This window comes from Aspergillus versicolor (genome assembly GCF_001890125.1).
Source record: "Aspergillus versicolor CBS 583.65 unplaced genomic scaffold ASPVEscaffold_8, whole genome shotgun sequence".
NCBI lineage: Eukaryota > Fungi > Ascomycota > Eurotiomycetes > Eurotiales > Aspergillaceae > Aspergillus > Aspergillus versicolor.
The window spans coordinates 266,241-285,130 of NW_024467531.1; the positions used below are offsets into that span (position 1 = coordinate 266,241).

The 18,890-nt window shown below is 50.7% G+C and overlaps 7 protein-coding genes and 1 non-coding gene across 8 annotated transcripts; 4 read left to right on the forward strand and 4 right to left on the reverse strand.

The window, feature by feature from the left end:
• Positions 1 to 37: 37 nt before the first annotated feature.
• On the forward strand, positions 38 to 1,050 carry ASPVEDRAFT_137164 (urease accessory protein UreF; the record flags this gene model as incomplete). The annotated part of the gene is made up of 2 exons (XM_040807364.1): positions 38 to 194; positions 278 to 1,050. The coding sequence occupies 2 exons, from the start codon at positions 38 to 40 to the stop codon at positions 1,048 to 1,050; spliced, it is 930 nt and encodes a 309-aa protein (XP_040670443.1).
• Positions 1,051 to 1,564: 514 nt separating this feature from the next.
• Positions 1,565 to 1,650, reverse strand: ASPVEDRAFT_t117. The gene has a single exon. It is a non-coding gene; the product is annotated as a tRNA-Thr (tRNA).
• Positions 1,651 to 2,469: 819 nt separating this feature from the next.
• ASPVEDRAFT_86065 (E3 ubiquitin-protein ligase BRE1) lies at positions 2,470 to 5,000 on the reverse strand (the record flags this gene model as incomplete). Its single annotated transcript, XM_040817778.1, has 6 exons — positions 2,470 to 2,643; positions 2,703 to 3,776; positions 3,837 to 4,384; positions 4,440 to 4,491; positions 4,565 to 4,708; positions 4,812 to 5,000. 6 exons carry the CDS (start codon positions 4,998 to 5,000, stop codon positions 2,470 to 2,472), a joined length of 2,181 nt encoding a protein of 726 aa, XP_040670444.1.
• Positions 5,001 to 5,307: 307 nt separating this feature from the next.
• ASPVEDRAFT_31129 (transcription factor TFIIIB subunit BDP1) lies at positions 5,308 to 7,066 on the forward strand (the record flags this gene model as incomplete). Its single annotated transcript, XM_040810428.1, has 2 exons — positions 5,308 to 5,335; positions 5,388 to 7,066. 2 exons carry the CDS (start codon positions 5,308 to 5,310, stop codon positions 7,064 to 7,066), a joined length of 1,707 nt encoding a protein of 568 aa, XP_040670445.1.
• Positions 7,067 to 7,577: 511 nt separating this feature from the next.
• ASPVEDRAFT_97225 (DUF1183 domain protein) lies at positions 7,578 to 8,303 on the reverse strand (the record flags this gene model as incomplete). Its single annotated transcript, XM_040818780.1, has 1 exon — positions 7,578 to 8,303. A coding segment is annotated over one exon (726 nt), but the record flags the coding sequence as incomplete, so codon positions are not given.
• A 138-nt stretch (positions 8,304 to 8,441) lies between these two features.
• On the forward strand, positions 8,442 to 10,484 carry mmm1 (ERMES complex subunit MMM1). Its single transcript, XM_040813006.1, has 3 exons — positions 8,442 to 8,713; positions 8,775 to 8,805; positions 8,858 to 10,484. The coding sequence occupies exons 1-3, from the start codon at positions 8,698 to 8,700 to the stop codon at positions 10,245 to 10,247; spliced, it is 1,437 nt and encodes a 478-aa protein (XP_040670447.1). The 5' UTR covers positions 8,442 to 8,697; the 3' UTR covers positions 10,248 to 10,484.
• On the reverse strand, positions 10,305 to 11,398 carry ASPVEDRAFT_44224 (acireductone dioxygenase (Ni2+-requiring)). Its single transcript, XM_040813007.1, has 3 exons — positions 11,081 to 11,398; positions 10,641 to 11,012; positions 10,305 to 10,544 (listed from the first exon to the last, which is right to left on the reverse strand). The coding sequence occupies exons 1-3, from the start codon at positions 11,108 to 11,110 to the stop codon at positions 10,410 to 10,412; spliced, it is 537 nt and encodes a 178-aa protein (XP_040670448.1). The 5' UTR covers positions 11,111 to 11,398; the 3' UTR covers positions 10,305 to 10,409.
• Positions 11,399 to 11,607: 209 nt separating this feature from the next.
• Positions 11,608 to 14,180, forward strand: ASPVEDRAFT_64032 (tRNA modification protein MTO1). The gene is made up of 2 exons (XM_040815706.1): positions 11,608 to 11,743; positions 11,809 to 14,180. Exons 1-2 carry the CDS (start codon positions 11,637 to 11,639, stop codon positions 13,775 to 13,777), a joined length of 2,076 nt encoding a protein of 691 aa, XP_040670449.1. The 5' UTR covers positions 11,608 to 11,636; the 3' UTR covers positions 13,778 to 14,180.
• Positions 14,181 to 18,890: the final 4,710 nt, after the last annotated feature.

An 18,890-nucleotide genomic window follows, 5' to 3' on the forward strand; every position in this document is an offset into this window, starting at 1 on the left:
TCTTCTTGCCAATACCCTTTCTCCCAGAAATGCAGTGATGACACTCGAACCTGGTGTCCACGAATTGAAGCAAGAGATCTCAGATCTTGAATCTCGTCTACAGAATGCAAAGTCTCGGCTAGCAGTTGTCTCTCCGCTCGACTCCGAGTCGCAATCGCAGTCCCCATCGTCTCCAATCCCTCCTCTACCTGCCGGTATGCGGTCCTTTACCGACAAATATTGCAGGTATATATCCTTGTATGGCATTGTGCTGACCTTCTGCGTTTTACTACACCAGATACGCTTTCCCCCGCAACTACCCATGCACTCCTCCTCCTATCAGACTCTGCCCTCCCTCTAGGCTCCTTCGCCTACTCCAGCGGACTAGAATCATACGTAGCACATAACAAGCCACTTTCTCGCTCCACAACACCGGCTGCATCGTTTTACCGTTTTCTACGGCTATCCCTTGCATCGATGGGCAGTCTCTCGCTTCCCTACGTCCTAGCAGCCTACCGCGACCCAGCCGATCTTGAAACTTTAGATAACGACCTCGACGCTTCCACGCCATGTCCGGTTGCCCAGCGAGCAAGTATTGCGCAGGGACGAGCATTACTGGGTGTATGGGAGCGGGCATTCCGAAATGCGTATGCGTCTCGTAGCAGCGACAACGTAACCCAGAACTCCGGATCGCAGGAAGGCATCAAGGCCGTGGAGAACTTTTCGGAGACCCTGAAATGCTCTATGGATGATGAGCTAGGCCCCAAGGGCCACTTTCCGCCGTTATGGGGCGTTGTATGCTTAGCTATGGGGATGGATGCGCGTCAAACGGCATATGTATTTATGCTGAACCATGCCAAAGCCGTTCTTAGTGCGGCTGTTCGCGCGTCTGTGATGGGCCCATACCAGGCGCAGAGCGTGCTTGCTAGCAAAAACTTGCAGAACATGATTGCCGAACGCATTGACCGGGATTGGGACACTGCAGTAGAAGATGCGGGCCAGGTAGTGCCGCCGCTAGATCTTTGGGTTGGCCGCCATGAGCTTCTTTATAGCAGAATATTTAATTCATGAAATATTCGCATGATCCATTGGCATTTGTGGCGCAACCAATTGTGGTGTTTGTGTGGCCTCTTACTGGCTTTGGCACACACGCAAGATTTGGAGAACATTGGATATGGAGAAGTCTACGTGAAAATCGAGATCAATATTCCTGGCATGGCACAGTGTCAGCTCTAAGTGACCTCTCGGAGCTACATCGAGGTATTGATCCGGCACTCGCATGGAATTCCAACTAAGCTTCCAGCGGTTCAGAGGTAGAACGATACGCCACGCATGATGCGTGAATCTCTGTCGATCGGCCTCGATGCTCTGGTGATATCCTCCTGGGTATCCCAATCGGGTGAGGATATAGCTTGAGAATCAAGACGATATCTCTACTTGAGGGGAGCGAAGTGATGTACCTTGTACTATGTAGCCAAGCAAATGTAGGGAGAAGAAGATGTTTAGATAAAAAGATATTTTTACACAAGAGACCATTCTAAAATGTTACCGGGAAACTTCGGGCGAAAAAAAAAATAGAAAAAAATGCTCACTGCCGGAATCGAACCAGCGCTCTCTTGATTGCGAGATGTTGTGTACAAGTCAAGCGCCTTACCACTTGGCCAAGCGAGCCAATTGATGATGAGGTCCACCCCCGTTTTGAATTGTTACCATTTATTACTTTTCTGTAGGACTGGAGTTCTTTAGTCGATTGTCAACACCAACATAATAGATATAAAAATATAAAGGGAGTGTGTTTATCACTGATTATTACACGTGTAGCCTTAACTCTCTATTTTAAATAGGCGAATGCACAAGCTAAAATGTCAATGCTACTTCATATATATATATGTTCTTAACACGCAATACAACCCGCTCACTAAGTATTATATCTAAGGCTACTGGATTTTTAAATTTCACCGATACGATTTTTCATACCGCTATGTTCACTCGGCCTGATGTATTGATCAATCATCATGAAACCACATATTCCTACCACATCTACAGGCGGGCAATGATTACTGGACAGACATTGGAATAAAAGCTACCCAGCTTCCTGGGTTCAAACGCCTCTTGCTAGTCCTACAACCGACACAACTATGTGTGGCTTTAGATACCCGAACTTCATGGGTATCCAAGAAATGGAAATAACAGAGGGAGGAAAATGAAAAAGAAGGAAAAGGAAAGAACTTAGAGGAAAAGAAACACGAAGACCAGGAAATCCGATATCAAGTAACAAGAGTGAAACGCCAGCCCCTGAGTACCTATCCTGCTAAACCGTAGACAAAACACCACACCATGAGCCTTTTCCGTGGAAAATCAAGATGGTAAACGCAAGTGAGATAATAAAATCAAGTATGAAAAAATTGTGGGAAGGGGGGTAGAAAAGGAGAAAACTATGATACATGAATGGAAGTGTGCAAAAATGACCAAGATCATGAGACGAAAGGGTCACAGCGTAATATGCATATAATCGTTATTGCCAAACGAGCGGTTGCAATTCGGGCATTTCCGAGATCTAGACGTAAGTCGTTCTTCCACGCAATCTTTGCAGAAAACGTGCCCGCAGGTCTTTATAGCAGTGTTCTTGAAGTTCCTGCGGCATACCGTACAAAGAGCGAGCGACTGCAGTCAAGTTAGCAAACATGAATCAGGAAGTTAAAACCTAGGTTATAAGCGCTTACCCTTAGCATTTCATACTCAGATGACGAATTCCCAAGGCTCTTGTTTTTCCAGTTGTCCAGACTCTTTTTCGTATCATTAAGCGTTGCCTTGAGCCCCTCCACCTCCGTTTCGGCACGACGACAGGCGCTAGATGTGGCAGCCAGGGTTGAATCCTTTGAAACTGAGAGCGCCTTAAGTTCGGTGATCTGCCCTCGCAAGCCTTCCATTGCAATGCTGCTCTCCGTAATTTGTTGCTGCGACGAGTGGTACTTGTTGGCCATGCTATTCAAAGCTTCCCTGGTCTCGCTGACTTGCTTCTCCATATTCGCAAGGAGTGACCGCGTGGTTGCTTCCGACTCCTTCAGTTGAGATACTATGTCAGAGCTCTTGGCATTTTGCATTCGCAATGTCCGGACCTCCATTTCGCGAGCCTCCTTGCCCTTCATTGCGCCGAAGTATTTCTGATCTGCCTTGGATTTCTCTGCGGCGAGACGTGCCATCTTATCCTCCAGCGCACTGAACTCGGTGACCTTTTGAGATGCCAATGACGAGTATTTCTTGCAAGCAATTTGCATGGAAGTCAATTCAGCATTGAGCATAGAGTATTGGCGGTCTAGGTTGCTGTGCTTTGTACGCAGTTCCTCGACTGCGATGTCGTTAAGATTTGCTTGTTCTGCCTTCTCTTGTCCAATTTCTATCCGTAACCGTTCCACTTCTGATTCCAAGGCAGTTATTTGAGCCTTTCCGGCATCTGCAAGCTCCTGTATTTTGAGCGTCGATGTCTTCTCTTGTTCTAGGGCGGCCTTCCGCATCTGTTGATCAGCTAAAAGTTCATCACGTGTGTTGCGTATCCGTGCCAAATCGTTCTCGGTTTTCACTAGCTGCGCTTCCTTCTCGGCAACAACACTTTGTGTTTCTTCGTCGACTTGATTGCGGTATGCCGTCCGCTCCGACCGTAGTTTCGCTGCCTCTTCACGGAGCTGTACATTGGTTGCCTCTAAGTGGTTTATCCGTTTCACAACATCGTCATATTGAGATCTTAACTGCTTAAATAGGTCTGTATGTGCATAATCGTCGTCGGTAAGCTTCGTCCTCTAAAAAAATAAAGATATGTATTAGCACCACGTTAAGTATAGTGAATGAAAACAGCATACCTTAATACTTAAATCTGTGATTTGGCCAAGTAAATTGGCATTTTCGGCCTCCAGTTTCTGCAACTGCTCTTTCTGCTTTTCGGACACGGCAGAAAGCCTGCTGTGAAACTCATCGGATTCTGGTGTGCGTTCGCCTGTAGGCGTGGCACCATTTGTGCTTGGCGGCTCTTCACGGTTTCCAGACGCACTATCGCCACCCGGTCGCTGAGCACCTAGTATATACTGCTTTTCTAATTTGGCGACAGTCACACTCCGTGCACGATCAAGTTTCTTTTCGGCAACCATATACCGTAAGGAGGCTTCTTCTAGGCTTTCTTCCAATTGTTGCTTCTCGGATAGCGCTTTGTTGAGCTCGGTAAGAGTGGCTTTCTCTTCAGATAATTTCCGTGCAAGTTGAGACTGCAAATCCACGATCTCAGGAGGGCGTGTTGGGGACTTGGCGATGAGGCGGGAGATAATGTCACGTATATCATCAGAACGAGATTTCAGATGCTTCTCAAAATTATCGACATCACCAAATTGCAGCGAACTTTGGAAGGAAGAGCGATCTAGGAGATTGTTAATTGTATTGTAGACAAAAGTAAAGGAAAATATTCAACTTACCCTTGCTATCGTCGTCGGAGTTGCCAAAGAGGAGTTTGATCTCGTCAATCAACTGGAGGGCATTAGTTATCGAAAGAAAAAAACAAAAAAAACAAACGAATATTGTGAATGGTCACTTTACTCACTTGGCTATACCATGAGTCGATTATACGAAGATGGTCGTTATGGTAGGCGGTGGCCTTCGACGTTTCCTTTAACTTCGCTTCCAGGGATACCTTGTCACGTTTGTATTCCTGCATTTGACGCCAGATCGCGTCCTTCTGAAATCGCTGTTGAGTGGTAGAGAAGGCCTCAGTCAGTGAACTGGCCAACGATCAATTTTCGTGCGACCCCTGCGAAGCTTCACCCCACGTTGAAAGGTCAGTGACTTACCTCGAGATCATCTTTCCAGGGCATATCAGCATCTGGATGGGGTTTATTGCCACCATTCACCGAGGTGGCTTGCTTTTTCAGCGGAGGCGCCGATTCATTGTTATCATATGTGGCAGCTCGCTTCCGGTCTTCCATCTTGACAAAACCGGACTCGGGAGGTGCGACGGGGGATGGTTCGGCGGCCGGCATCAGTGGCTACTGTATTCATATGGAAGAGTTAAACCGTGACCACTGAGCAGCGACTGGCCGGTAGCAGAGACTGCAACAGGATCCGACGGTGGGAAGATTTGTAGAAGGGGTAGTGAGGGAGGACAGTTGGAGCGGTTGAGATAAGTAAGACTTAAAGGAAGCCAGGAGGATTTTCGGCTTCAAGGTTAGCCTCCCACGTGACCATGCCCACTTTCCCCGGAAGTTCGTCTGGGCTTCTGCAGGTGAGTCAAGGCAAACTATAACAACAGCGACGGTGATCGGCTTTTGTGATGATTCCCCGCTAAGAATGAAGTCGTTTTCGAGTTCTGCCATTAGTATGCGTTTCCCATACCTTTCCCGTCTCTGAATATCGCTAAAAATTGCCAGACAAGTCGGGCAAAAAGTTTGCTCCAAAGGCGCCCGTCCGACGTGCCGCTCCAGCCCCTCCTCGAGCGCCATCAGCGCCCTCGCGGCGCGCGAGTGTTGCATCTCAGGCATCGGCTTCCCATCCTCCTGCGCCTACGAGCGAGACAGCAACCCCCGAACCACCAACCTCTTCTTCAACCGTCGAACCGACCATCCCATCTGAGCTAACGGTTGCTGCGTCATCATCTGTTGCGCCGATCGTTGAACATGCGCCCACCGATCAACCTGTAACTGCTATCCCGACCCTTAGTCCTAAGCGCAAGGCATCTGTTCCCGTTCCGATTATCCGACCAACGAAGGATGCCCCAGTGGCTCCACAGCCTTCACCTTCATCGAGCACTACGGTGATTCCTGAACCCGCAGCGCAGGCGCCAGATCGGCACGTTGAGATAAATGGAGCGAATGTGGGCGCGGGTAAGGAAGCACCTGCGATTTCCACCATCGCCGACCACGATGAAGTCACAGTTGAAGCCAGGCCTTTAAAGCGCCCAAGGACCACGATCGAACCTACACAAGTAACAGTGGTAGGGCAGTCGGTAGAAGAAACTTCTCAGCTCGCCACACCCCCAGCGACACAAGCGACTGTTACTAGAGAACGCACGCAAAGCCGTGATGAATCTGAAGTACCAAATGCGACACGGCAAGGTGGGGGCGCAGCTAAAGCGGGAGGCCGGAGAGCGAGCAGATCTACAAGTGATGATGTCGGGAAGGCCCAGAAGAAGGAAAGGAAGCGGCGAACTCGCAAGCGCGAGCCCACTCCGGAGGGCGCTGAGCAGATAGAAATTGCGCCGTCGGTCGTCAAAATGTCGGATCTGTGCAAAGATATGCGAACGGGAAAGCGATCCAAACGTGAAACAGAGCTTCGCGCTCACGAATTAGCAGAAGCCGAGCGAAAGAAGGCTCAGCAAGAGGAAGACCGTCAAGTTGAGACACCGGTGAAGCAAACTCCGATTGACAAATCCGCCCCCGAAGATGAGGATACGAGTACGCCCAATAAGAAATCACAAGCTGGTCCAGTTATGCGGATTGTAAATGGGGAGATTGTATTGGATACTGCTTCTCTGCAAGTTGATCGTCATGCAGACGCAGAGAGAAATGGAGACGACTTGGAGGACGTTGTTGAAAACTCACTCACTCGAAAGATCAACCAGGCTACGTATGGGAAGCGTTCCAAAACAGAATCCTGGGACGAAGACATGACAGATTTGTTCTATCGTGGCCTCCGTATGTTTGGAACCGACTTCATGGTGATTAGCAAGATGTTTCCTGGTCGGTCTCGGCGACAAATTAAGTTGAAGTTCAACAACGAAGAGCGTCGGGACCCCCAAAGAATCAAAGAAACGCTTCTTGGACCCCGGGAAACCATCGATATCAACACCTATTCGGAAATGACCAACACGGTGTACGACGATCCTCGAATAATTCAGCAAGAGTTAGATGAGGAAAAAAGACTCATCGAAGAACAGTATGAAAAGGATAAGAAGGCTCAAGAAGATCTGCTGCGCAACCCAGACGGTCTCGCGGGCAGCAACGCTCCTGCGCCTGATAAAGCATCCATTAAGGGCAAACGCAATAAGAGACAGAGCGCGCGAGATCTAGGAGGCGGAACTGAAGAGATTTTGGGTTCAATAGACGATTGATCATTTATAATTTGGCGAACTGGGGTTTCAGGGCAACTATATATCATTAGGGTGGTTAGGTGCTTTCCGGCGTTGTTAATGTTAACAAATTATTTGAATCACGAATATTCGTGGAAATGACCAAGATGATTATCCCGTCAATGAAATTCAACTTACAAATCGCAGTCTGTTGGTGCATGGTCTCAGAGTCATTTATTACACCCAGTGGTGAGCTGAACTAATTGTGCAGGTGCATGCAACAGACAATCCAAGCCTATTGTCCAAGTAGAATGTCGCAAGCATAGCAGGTAAATCACCTGCGGCTCGTAGAGCCAAAGCCAGTGCTCGAAGATGGCGCTGAGAATCGGGATGAGGAAGACGAACTCCCTTCGCCAGAACCATAACCACGCCTGCGCCCTCCCTCATATGGCGAATCGTAGCGGCCGTTTCTCCTTCCCAGACCATACCCAATCCCACCCCCGGTCATAGCTCCCGTCCAGAATCCCGGTCTCCAACCTTGTCCAGGCATAGGACTGTAAGAATAGCTGCTACTGTATGGCGGAGGAGGATCGCCAGGATATGGTCCTCCGTCACCACCACCACCACCACCACCCCAGCCCCAGCGGCGACCGGGTCGTGGCGGGTTTCTTTCCCCACCAAAACATTCCCATAGCATCGCAAAGATGATCCAGAGGAAAACTCCAAGAAAGATGCCCCAGAAGAGTAGGTTACCCAAAGAATTCAGGAGCGAGTGAGAATCGCCGAACCGTCCCCACGGCTTCTGGCCACGCCACCAATTGTTTTCATCGAACGAGCCATGTCCAAATTTCTGCTCTCCTTGATCGGTCAGAAGTAGCCGATATTCCACCCCACAGCTCCCCTTCAGAACCCACGGGTCGTCTGCGTTGCGATAGCCCTCGCACACCACATCTGTCGAACCAAGCTTGAATTCGCCGGGGAGGGACGCGGTGCAGGTCCACTGGACGTCCTCTTCGTCGTAACCGTAGCCCTCGTTAGTACACCTCATAGCATCTAGTTCGTACATGTTGCATATGCGCTTTGAAGGACCGGCGCATTTTAGTTGTGGGACGGGCGATACGCGACGGGAGCTGGTAAGTCGACCACCTCGCAGTGTAAGAGAGTGGACCTGGGAGAGAAGGATGGCATTCTTGCCCGGTGGACTTCGCTGCGAGTCGCCTGCAGAGAGCGACGAGGGGAGAAGACAGAGAAGAGGCAGCAAGAGCTGTAGGGGTGTTGTTGGTCGCATGGTTATAGGTCGGTATTATGCAGAGATGGGTATAGGTGAGAAAGAAAATGCGGGGTAGAAAAGAGGTTCTTATTTCTGTCGGGTGTTGTTTGCTGCCTAATGAACTAGGCTACAGATTCATCAAGCCGTATCCATGATCAAGCGTCGTGAAGAGTGCAAAATGCGAGCTTTATTGGCGGCTGCGATGTTGTAAGCTGTAAGTTGTTCTGATGATCGTCACTGAGCTACTATTTTACCGAGCTCCGATTGCTCCTCCGACTTGGCGTCACTCCCGCCACAACTCCTACCTCGTTTTTTGAGGGCCCCTCTCGCCGCCTGGCTTCATTCAACTACTGAGTACGAGGACGAGTCATGGGCATACGGTGACGCTCTACAGCGGCTGACAATGGCTTTTCAGCAAGGTATGTCCTGCCTCCCTTGGTTGGACTCTGCTTATGGCCCCCTCACTGACGAACTCTCTAGGTGAAGTCACGCCTGTACCGGCCCAGTCCTCGTTTGTCCGCCTCTTCTTGCTCTTCCGGTAGCTTGCTAATTTAGATTCGCAGCTTGTCCTTTACGCAAGGGTTCCTTCTGGGTCAGCTCTCCGTGGTGCTGCTGATTGGCGCCTTCATCAAGTTTTTTATTTTTGGCGAGGCACCGCCGCCGCCATCCCGTGGCCTTCGGGCTTCGACCCATCGACGCTCTAATTCGATATTCTCCCAAGATGCGCCTCCTAGATCGTTGAGGGAGAAACCCTCTACATCAAATGTCCTTCGTCCAGTCCCGTCGTCTGCGACCAATACGCGATCGATCTTGCGAAAAACATACTATAGTGCGATCCCGCCCAACCCGTCGTCGAAACATGGCAGACACCGGATACATCATTCTTCCCACCAACCCGAGTCTTTGGACTGGTTCAACGTTTTGATTGCTCAGACAGTGGCGCAGTATAGGCAGACGGCATATCTCCTGAAGGACTCTCGGACATCCTCCATCCTACATTCATTGAATGCGGCTTTGAATAACCCAGAGAAGAAGCCATCTTTCATCGATAAGATCGCAGTCACGGATATTTCACTTGGAGAGGAGTTTCCCATATTCAGCAATTGCCGTATAATTGCTGTCGACGACCCAATGTCCGACGGTGGCAGGCTCCAGGCCTTGATGGACGTAGATATGAGTGACGATAACCTCTCCATCGCCGTCGAAACATCATTGGTTCTCAACTACCCTAAGCCGTGCTCCGCTATCCTACCTGTCGCCCTGTCGGTATCTGTTGTTCGGTTCTCGGGTACACTCTGCATCTCACTTGTCCCTGCATCTACCCCACCACTTCATACACCTTCTCCTATGCCGTCACCCCCAACAGCAGAGGCACAACAGGGGGATAACCATGCCAGAGAACAACCGACTGATGCACAGGGCGGTGACGTTCCGCCGAAATCTTCACCAAAGAGCAATGTTGCGTTCTCTTTCTTACCCGACTATCGACTGGACCTGTCCGTGCGGTCCCTGATTGGCTCTCGTAGTAGACTTCAGGATGTGCCTAAGGTCGCGCAGTTGGTAGAAGCACGGGTCCATGCCTGGTTTGAAGAGAGGGTCGTCGAGCCTCGAGTGCAAGTTGTGGGGCTCCCGGATCTCTGGCCGCGCATGGGTAGGACAGGCGTGCGAACGGGCGACGACTCTGAAACTGGCTCTAATACAGCTTCTCGATCAGCAATATCGGTCGATCTGGGCGGACCACTTCGGAGCGATGATGGTGATCATGAGCCAGAAGCCATTCGGTTTCGAGGATTAGGCCCACGGCCACCGATTCCTTTCGATGTCGTCTCCCGAACAAGTAGTTACCAAGTTGAAACTGGTGGTGCTCGCAGTCCGAGCTTAACCCGAGAGCAGAGCTTGGGCGACGACTACCACATGCCTGGGTCCATGCCCGATATGTCTGGCCCTAATTGAGGTTACGAATGCTATGTATACCATACATCACGGAATAACTATTTCGAGTACGTGAAATAATAATAAGAAATATAGATTCATATTCATTATGTCATGATTTACAGTTGCTTAACCGATATCGTGGTTTAGGCACCATTAAACAACCCAGATTTCAACAGCCTCCTAATTGGCAGCAACAGTAGGGACGTTGTAACTCTCAACATATGCCTTACGATGCTGATTGCCATCGAGTTCTGGCCCACGGTTCAGAGGAGTCCACTTAGGCTCCTCCTGGAAGAGGCGCATCGCCTTGATATACTGTACCACATCTGCGTCAGCATTGCCCAAAGCTCAATACAGAATAAAGAAAAAAATGAAGAAAAAGAGAAAGAAAAGGTAAATGAGGAAACCTACGTTCTTATCATCCGTCGTGAAACGGTGGTAGATGCCAGCGGGGAGGATAATCAGGTCATCCTTCACCAGCCTGATCCGCACCCACTCGTCCTCCTTCCCACGGACGTCAAAATATCCCTCTCCATCACGGATGTACCGGATCTCCTCATCCTCGTGGAGATGCTCAGCGAAGAACATCTTCACTTTGGACTCGTACGCCTCGCCCATTGTAGCGGGTGCAACGACGATCTCGTCGCGGTTCTTGTAGCCGCGTTCCTTAGCAAGCACATCGACGTCGGCGATTTCCGGGAGATGGTGATAGATGACGCCGAGGGAAGCAAGGTAATCTTCTGAGACCGGACGGCCCGAGTCGTGGGGCTCGCGCTGGTCACCCTGTATACATTGTAGGTCTCGTTAGTGTCCGAGTGGTCTGGGATAGATGCTGCGGGGTTAGAACGTACCGGCTTGTTGTCATACCAGTAGGCCTTCATTTTGACTAACAATTGAAGTATTAGAGGATGAGTTCAGTGGAGAAGAGTGCTTTGGTTGTAGGGAGAAAATCGCTGGATTGCATCAGCTTAAAAACCGCTGATGGACCGCGGGGTGAGAAAATGCCGCCCCGCAATTGGTCGATGATGGCGCAGCGTTTGACGAAAATCTGTTGGGCGAGGCCCGCTAAAGGACAAGCAGGGGGATAAGATTGTTATTCAAAATCCAGCCAGTGTTTCCCTCAGCTCGATGGACTACGTGTATTCGGCACCTACTTGGGGAGAACGCTCTTGTGGCCTTTAATTACAAAGATTACAGTTTGGTCTACTCCGTACCTGAAGATTGATTGAGGCTCGATCGCCTGTAGAAGAGTGGGGATCAAAAGGCGTGTATGTCATAATAGGATCCTCACCGCCTTGCCATTGATACACGTGATGCGATAAGTCAGCCAAAAATTAAAGATAAACTTAGGAGATTTTAGTTCCTCAAGCAGTGCTGGAATTGCCTGCCATCGAACTTTGCGTTATAATGGCTTTCCGGGCACGCTCAGGGGCAATTTTCCGATGTGGAATTAGCCCTCGGTCACGGGCCGTAGGTGGATTTCGCGGTTTGGCGTCGGTTGCTGAGTCTACGCGGTATGAGATATTCCTCGGAATCGATCGATTAATTTGCTAACTCTTTTTTTTTTTTTTATCGGTAGACCCTACGATGTGGTCGTCATCGGAGGTGGCCATGCCGGGTCTGAGGCATGTGCTGCGGCGGCTCGTTCAGGCGCTCGCACGGCGCTAATCACACCCTCAATTTCCAACATCGGAGTATGCTCGTGTAATCCGAGTTTTGGAGGAATTGGGAAGGGCACAATGATTCGGGAGGTGGATGCTATGGATGGAGTCGCGGGTCGGATTGTTGACAAAGCTGGAATCATGTTCAAAGTCCTCAACCGATCCAAGGGTCAAGCCGTATGGGGTCCTCGGGCGCAAATCGACCGGGATCTATACAAGAATTACATGCGTGAAGAACTTCTCTCTACCGAAGGGCTGAGTATTTTGGAGGGCAAGGTTGCGGATATTGTGGTTTCGAAGGATGACATTGCGGCTGGCCCTGCTGCGCCGGCTGGCAAGATTGTTGGGGTTCGACTGGAATCTGGCGAGGTGATACCGACCAATCGAGTGGTGATTACGACAGGGACTTTTCTAGGAGGCGAAATTCATATCGGGTTGAAGGTCTTCCCATCTGGCCGGATTGGTGAAGCCGCGACGTTTGGCCTGAGCAAATCGCTTCGGGAAGCTGGGTTCCAGCTAGGTCGGTTAAAGACAGGAACGCCTCCCCGGTTGGATAAGAAGACGATAGATTTCTCGGCGCTGGAGGTGCAGAAAGGAGATTCGCCGCCACTACCATTCTCGTATCTCAATGATCGGGTCCAAGTGGACGACGAAGCCCAGCTTACCTGCTGGTTGACACATACCAACAACGACTCGCATGATGTCGTCCGCGCCAATCTGGATAAATCAGTGCACATCCGCGAGACCGTGAAAGGCCCGAGATACTGCCCTTCTTTGGAGTCCAAAGTCATCCGTTTTAAGGAAAAGCCGCAGCATTTGATTTGGTTGGAGCCGGAAGGTTTCGCCCCGAACGAGGTCATCTATCCCAATGGAATTTCTATGACTATTCCAGAGGAAGCTCAGTTTGAGTTGTTGAAGACGATTCGTGGTTTGGAAAACGTCCAGATGCTCCAGCCGGGCTACGGTGTGGAATATGATTACATCGACCCTCGCAATTTGTGGCCAACGCTTGAGACAAAATTGATCAGCGGGCTCTATCTCGCTGGACAGATCAACGGAACGACAGGCTACGAAGAAGCCGCTGGCCAAGGGATAATTGCAGGTGCCAACGCTGGTTTGTCTGCCCAGGGACGAAAGCCTCTTACGCTCACGCGCTCCGACGGCTATATCGGAATCATGATCGACGACCTCATCACCAAGGGTGTATCAGAGCCATACCGCATGTTCACTGCACGTAGCGAGTTCCGTATGTCAGCACGAGCTGACAACGCAGACCTACGTCTTACGCGCCTGGCACACCAGGCGGGCATTGTGAAGGAAAAGAGGTGGAGTCATTTCAGCGACACGGAAGCCCAGATCAACGAATTACATACTCTTCTCTCCAACACCAAATTGTCAGCAACGGCTTGGAGCAGGAAAGGTCTCAAAGTCCGGCTTGACGGCACCATCCGGTCGGGTCTGGACCTTCTCTGCAGTGACCAGACTGACCTAGATGAGTTGATCCCGCATATAGAGGCCCCGTCAGGCACCGCATACACAGCCTCGTCATTCGCTCCCGAAATCCGCTCGCGGGTCGCTGTCGAGGGCCGATATGCTCCCTATGTGATGAGACAACAGCGAGCGGCGCTCAGATCGCGACAGGACGAAAACGTCCTCCTCCCGCCCGACCTAGACTACAGTGTTGTCCATGGGATCAGCGCGGAAGAACGACAGGCACTGGAGCGAGTTCGGCCCGCCAACATCGGCATGGCTCGGCGAATCGAGGGTGTGACCCCAGCCGGCGTTCTGCTACTTCTCCTTCACCTCCGAAAAAACGGGAACTTAACCAGGGAGGTCTTCACGGAGACGTCGGACTTGGAAAAGACACCCGATGATATCTCGACCTAAAAAAAAAAAAAAAAAAAAGGTCTGCTGCGCCTTCGATTGCGAAGCCCAGCCGTGAAGTGTATGATATAAGGCGCATTAATCATTGACCATCAGCTTTGACATTGGATTCAGCGACAAGGCGCAATAGCGGCAGTTTGGAGTTATATAGACAGCATTTCCTATTTCCTTCGTGTGGTATATTATGTGGACATACCTATTACTACTGACTTCCGGCTTCTCATGTACATTACCTACTATTACCAACTTACGCCAGTCACAATAAACAAATACAATTACAACCGCCCACCTCGTAGCTGGTGCTTAGTAGTAGCAGTCCCTCTCCCATCCATCCGGACAACTACATGCAAACTACCGCCCGTATACCTCAACAAACACCATCAGTAACATCACCAAAGGGCCTCCCACCCTCCCCCCTGATCCAACAGCAAAAGACCGGGAAAACCAGTTACACAATCCTGTGCGCCTCCACGGCGGCGGAAATTCGTCACCAGGAATGGTCATTGGATGCTAAGACATAACTACGTGCTACACCCTACGTCATGGAGGTAAACAAAAGTGCGGACTGCGTAGGGAGGCAGAAGCTGATGCGTTGCGAGACCTGCATGCCGCGCGAAGGAGGCTTGTTTCAGTTGCTGGGCGTTGACTGTTGATCTCGTTTTTGCATGGCCCTACCCTTTCTTTTCTTTTCTCTCTTTTCGTTTCTTTCTTTCTTTTTTTTTTTTTTTAAAAAAAAAAAAATCAGCTTGTCGCTGTTGAGGAGGGAGGCTGGAACTTGACCGCTTGAATCAATTTGATTACCTAGAGCTGTTCTTGGAGGATATCGGCGGGAAAGGTAGAGGTGCCAGGGCAGCTCGGGTGTCAGTCCATTTTTGGGTCGCAAAGTGAAGGAGGAAGTGACTCCGTATAGATCCACAGAAATGGGTCTCTCATGCAAGGGAGTTGTCTGTTATCTGGGGTTGCACGTATGACGACGGAAACCCCTTCATCACATGGACGCAAACTTCCTCCCTACATGGTCATTGACTAGAGAATCGCCTGTCACTATTGGCAGGCTCCAGCTCCCATTGCTCTGTGAGTCAAGTCTGCAGGCTGAGTAACCGTTCTGGAAGAATTGATCCAGAATATGACTATGGATTGATAATTGGGATGCACCTTCCAACTTGGCGAGTACTGTGATCAACACCTGCAATACTAACTAGTTTAGTTTGCCGATTTGGTAAGATTCAGGCTGTTCAGATGTTTTATTACAGCCAAGCAGCGTCCCAGTCGAGCCGTCAATAAATAATCGGGTAGCTGCATGCTTGGATATGCTGACTATTGCGATTCAGGGTCAGCTTGGTACATGCGAAATTGAGGTTCGGAGTTAATCTAATTGACTTTTGTTAGAGATCTTGCAACCTGGATCGACGGCGGTGGTTCATCATGTCTTTCCAGGTTCAGCCGGAGAGAAGCCCTATCTCGTTCTGATACCCCGGGATTGCTGCTAAAGGACGTGATTCCGGGCGGCACAGCTCCTGCAGGCACGACTGTTACTATTCACATGGAAGAGGTTGAATCCCAACGGTGTCACAGCGGGTCGAGGGCCTGCAGGCGTTCTGGCTCACCTGAGAGGCTGAGAGGTGGGAATCATGTTCTGTACCTTTGCAGGTGAGACGATCGTCTACGAATGCTGCCTCTGACAGCCCTGAGCCTAGTCAGTTCAGTGTGGGGGGAGCTCGGGTTGGTTGCCTTCCTGGAGGAGTTCATCCGAGAAGCCAAAGGCTAAATGAGACAGACGAGCGATTGTCTCGCGTGGAGATGATCATTAGAGGAACAGGAGCAGAGACTCCTCCGAGGAGAGTCGCACGACTGACCCTCCTCAGTCCTAACATTCTGGCAGTCTAACATGCATCTGGCCTTTCGTTGGAAGCTGTGGCGATCCGTGCTCAGCACTAGTCAACACAGAGACTAGTTGGGCTTGGGAGGAAGCGCCGCTGCACCACAGCCTCCACGACGAGATGGCACTTTTGCGCCCCCGCATGAATGCTTAGCCTAATCGTCAGCAAAAGGCAGGAGACCATTGGTAGGGGCAGCGTGCGGCCGGTCACCAGAAGGGGAGAAGGCTGCGAAATCCGCAATGAGCATCATGTCAGAATATCTCAACCCATATGATTCGCTGGGAGGTGGATAACTTCCGAGACAGATCATTGATGGGCGGCCACCTTCTCGTTCGGAGAATGCAGATCAAGCTGAGCACTGGCTAGTGTGGGCAGTGGACACGGGTGAGAGGTGAGTGGTGACTGCCATGGTGATCTGGGTCCGGGCTGTCGAGGCCAGATCATGAATCTCAAGAGCAACAAAAAAGACACGAGCGTGTGGAGAAGCGCAGGAAGAGGAGCCCATGCAGGCTCGCGGAGTTGGAAACCTATCAGAAGCATGAAGCTGATGATGCTGCTGCTGCTGCACCAGAGCAGCGCCGCTATTGCCAAGCCGCCGCGTTTCCAGCGTGCCCCCCCGGCCTGCTGTTTCACTGTTTATCCTCAGCTTTCAATTCTGCCCCAGCACTCCAATGGGAATCTGCCGATGCGAAATTAACTGTAGCCGTCCAATCGGCCAGGAATTAATACCCTCAAGGCCAGGGTTATTTTTTTTTATCGTTTTGTCAGGGGCTTGATCTTTGAAACTGCATCACAATCCTCCTGCTGGGTTCCTCCTACTCAAATCAGCCACCTGCATTGGGAGACGCAAACGACCTGTGCCCTGCATGAAGCGAGCAAGCCTGTGATGGGGTTTCATCATCCCCCTCCTCTGGGCTCCTTGAGAATGGGTGGAAGATGGTGATTTCTTTTCCAAGCCACCGTTGCCGTGTCTTGAAATTATGTACACCGATCCAAGACCAAGCCCGCAAGCGAGTTCGCGTCCTCCAGCTCAGCCCGTCCCGCGGCCGTGTGCGATCTCCAGCGTCTCCATCGATCTGTTCTGGCCTTTTTGGTCTCATTAGTTGGCGTAACACCGTCACTTGTTCGACCAGTTCAGCTCGATCCAATCCGAGATCTGTCAGCTTTGTCGCGCTTTCAAGTTCCTGCTCTGGGCTGTCTCGGGACAGACAGCGTCACAACCAGCGCCATCGCCAACGCCACATCATCGTCCCTGTTCATTTCCTTTCCTCGGATTTGCCTCCCGAATAGCAGGTAAGACCTGGCTTAACAGCGACCGAGCCCAGTCAGTATGTTTGGTCTGCTGCGGGAAAACCTCCTCAGTCACATCCTGCACCACGTCCGCAAACACTTTCCAAACAGCAAGCCAATCACGCGTCACAACATGGAATTGTCCAGTCAGGAAGGGGATTGAAAAAAATAAAATAAAAAACGCTGTCGAACAAGGAAAACGGCGGAATGCAGCTCCCTGGTTCTGGCCTCTGGCCCAGGTGGATGGTTCAGTGTCTGTGGCGTCGCCAGCGTATTCGGGCAGGACAAATCATCAGTTGTCCATCCTCATTAGTCAATCCACCGACAGGATACGAAGCCCTCAACGTGGAGTCCAATAACAAGCACTCCTTGACGAAGTGACGGGATGCGACCATTTGCCCACCTTCCCCCTCCCTGGTAACAAAGCGCGCGCTTCTCCCGAGCGGGCCCGATCATAGAGCGCATCACGGCCCCAACTGACCAAATCCAATATTCTCTTTCGATTGCGCTTCGCCCGTAGACTACACAACCGGATGCAGGCCCCTTCATTGCAAGTGGCGATAGTCGCCCCAGTAGTGAGCAATTACCAGCCACGAATCTCCCTCTCAACCTCAGAAGCACCGCAATTCACGGCGTCATTAGTCACGAGTTGCCGAGGGGGCCACGAGGCAGAGTGGACTATTCAGAGTGGAATATTGCCTCCCCAGTGGTTCATGCTTCTGCTTACCAAGCTCACAAGGCGTGCGAGTTTGTACAGTGCATGCATTGAAAACATAAGATATATCGCAATTCTGCTCATGTAACTGCATACCATCTAGTTACACTTAGTACAGTCAGAACCCGAAGAGTCAGGACCCCCGGTCCCGGCAGTCCCATCCCAAATAATGAGTCTACTCTTCCGCAGCACCATGCAATTTACCCTGTCTTTGCGTTTCTTTCTTGGAAAGCGTCTACTTGCCCGGGCTCAAGGATTGGGGTCGTTCATGGGTAAGAATGACCCACGCCGTATGAATGCGACCAAATGGAGCGCCCATTTGACCCATTTCCCCAGATAAAGGCGTTCTTAACTTCCATATGACAGGATTGAGTTTCGACAAACACGCACCAACGGTAATTGTTTAGAGTTCACCCGCGTGGTCGGGACTCTTAATGTCCGCTGACACTCCTCCGTACTGGTCATCTCTGTCTGTTATCCTCAATACTCAGGGGTGTTTCCGGGTGTGAGTAAGGTCCGGCCCCCCGGAAACACTCTGTTCATTATCCAGTCGTCGAGATATCCCCCTTTGAGGTCTGCCGCCATCAATTACCAGGGCCTTGAATCCTCACTGGATCTACGGGGGATCTCCCGCGAAAGTTTTGTGAACGTCCAATATAAGCTCAAGAAATGGGCCCTGAATCCTGACGATGTCCCGAGGATTCGCAGTCCAAGCAACTCTAATCCCCAAACCCCTGGCCTCTCGGACCCCCATTGTCTGTGTGGAACCTCTCCAGTAGAACTTAAAAGCCACTTGATATCTTCTTTGTGGGGAGATATCTCTTGCAAAGAGCTAGACATGTCAATTTTCTCGCCCTGTCCGAGTTTCCTTGGGATAGCTAGAGGGCTCGCTTAGAGCAGGCGATCGGCATCAGACGAAGGCAGGGACCTCCCAGTCGCGCTTCTGCCACCCACCCTCCAAGTTTGGAGGCCTCCCGAATGTGCCCGACAGGATTAATTATTAATAAGGACGGTTCAACGATGGTCCCAACAGTTCTGGATTCTTCCAATAATGATCCGTCTTGATCTGCTTGGACTTTGGATAAGCGGCGCAGATCATAGATGCCGGGCTTCCCGAAAAAAGAATAGCAAGACAGACTACTCGTAGTGGACACGAAGAGGATCGGCTTCGATCCAAATTTGCAGGCTACTGAGGCTACTCGTCTTGGAGATGCGCACAGTCCCCTTGCTA

Coding starts and splice junctions, on each gene's coding strand:
- ASPVEDRAFT_44224 (XM_040813007.1), bottom strand. CDS start 11,110: ATGAAGGCCTACTGGTATGACAACAAGCCG. Junction 11,013..11,080: donor ACTGGTATGACAACAAGCCG/GTACGTTCTAAC, acceptor CAATGTATACAG/GGTGACCAGCGCGAGCCCCA. Junction 10,545..10,640: donor TCACGACGGATGATAAGAAC/GTAGGTTTCCTC, acceptor GATGTGGTACAG/TATATCAAGGCGATGCGCCT.
- mmm1 (XM_040813006.1), top strand. Junction 8,806..8,857: donor CCTGTACCGGCCCAGTCCTC/GTTTGTCCGCCT, acceptor TTAGATTCGCAG/CTTGTCCTTTACGCAAGGGT.
- ASPVEDRAFT_64032 (XM_040815706.1), top strand. CDS start 11,637: ATGGCTTTCCGGGCACGCTCAGGGGCAATTTTCCGATGTGGAATTAGC. Junction 11,744..11,808: donor TCGGTTGCTGAGTCTACGCG/GTATGAGATATT, acceptor TTTTATCGGTAG/ACCCTACGATGTGGTCGTCA.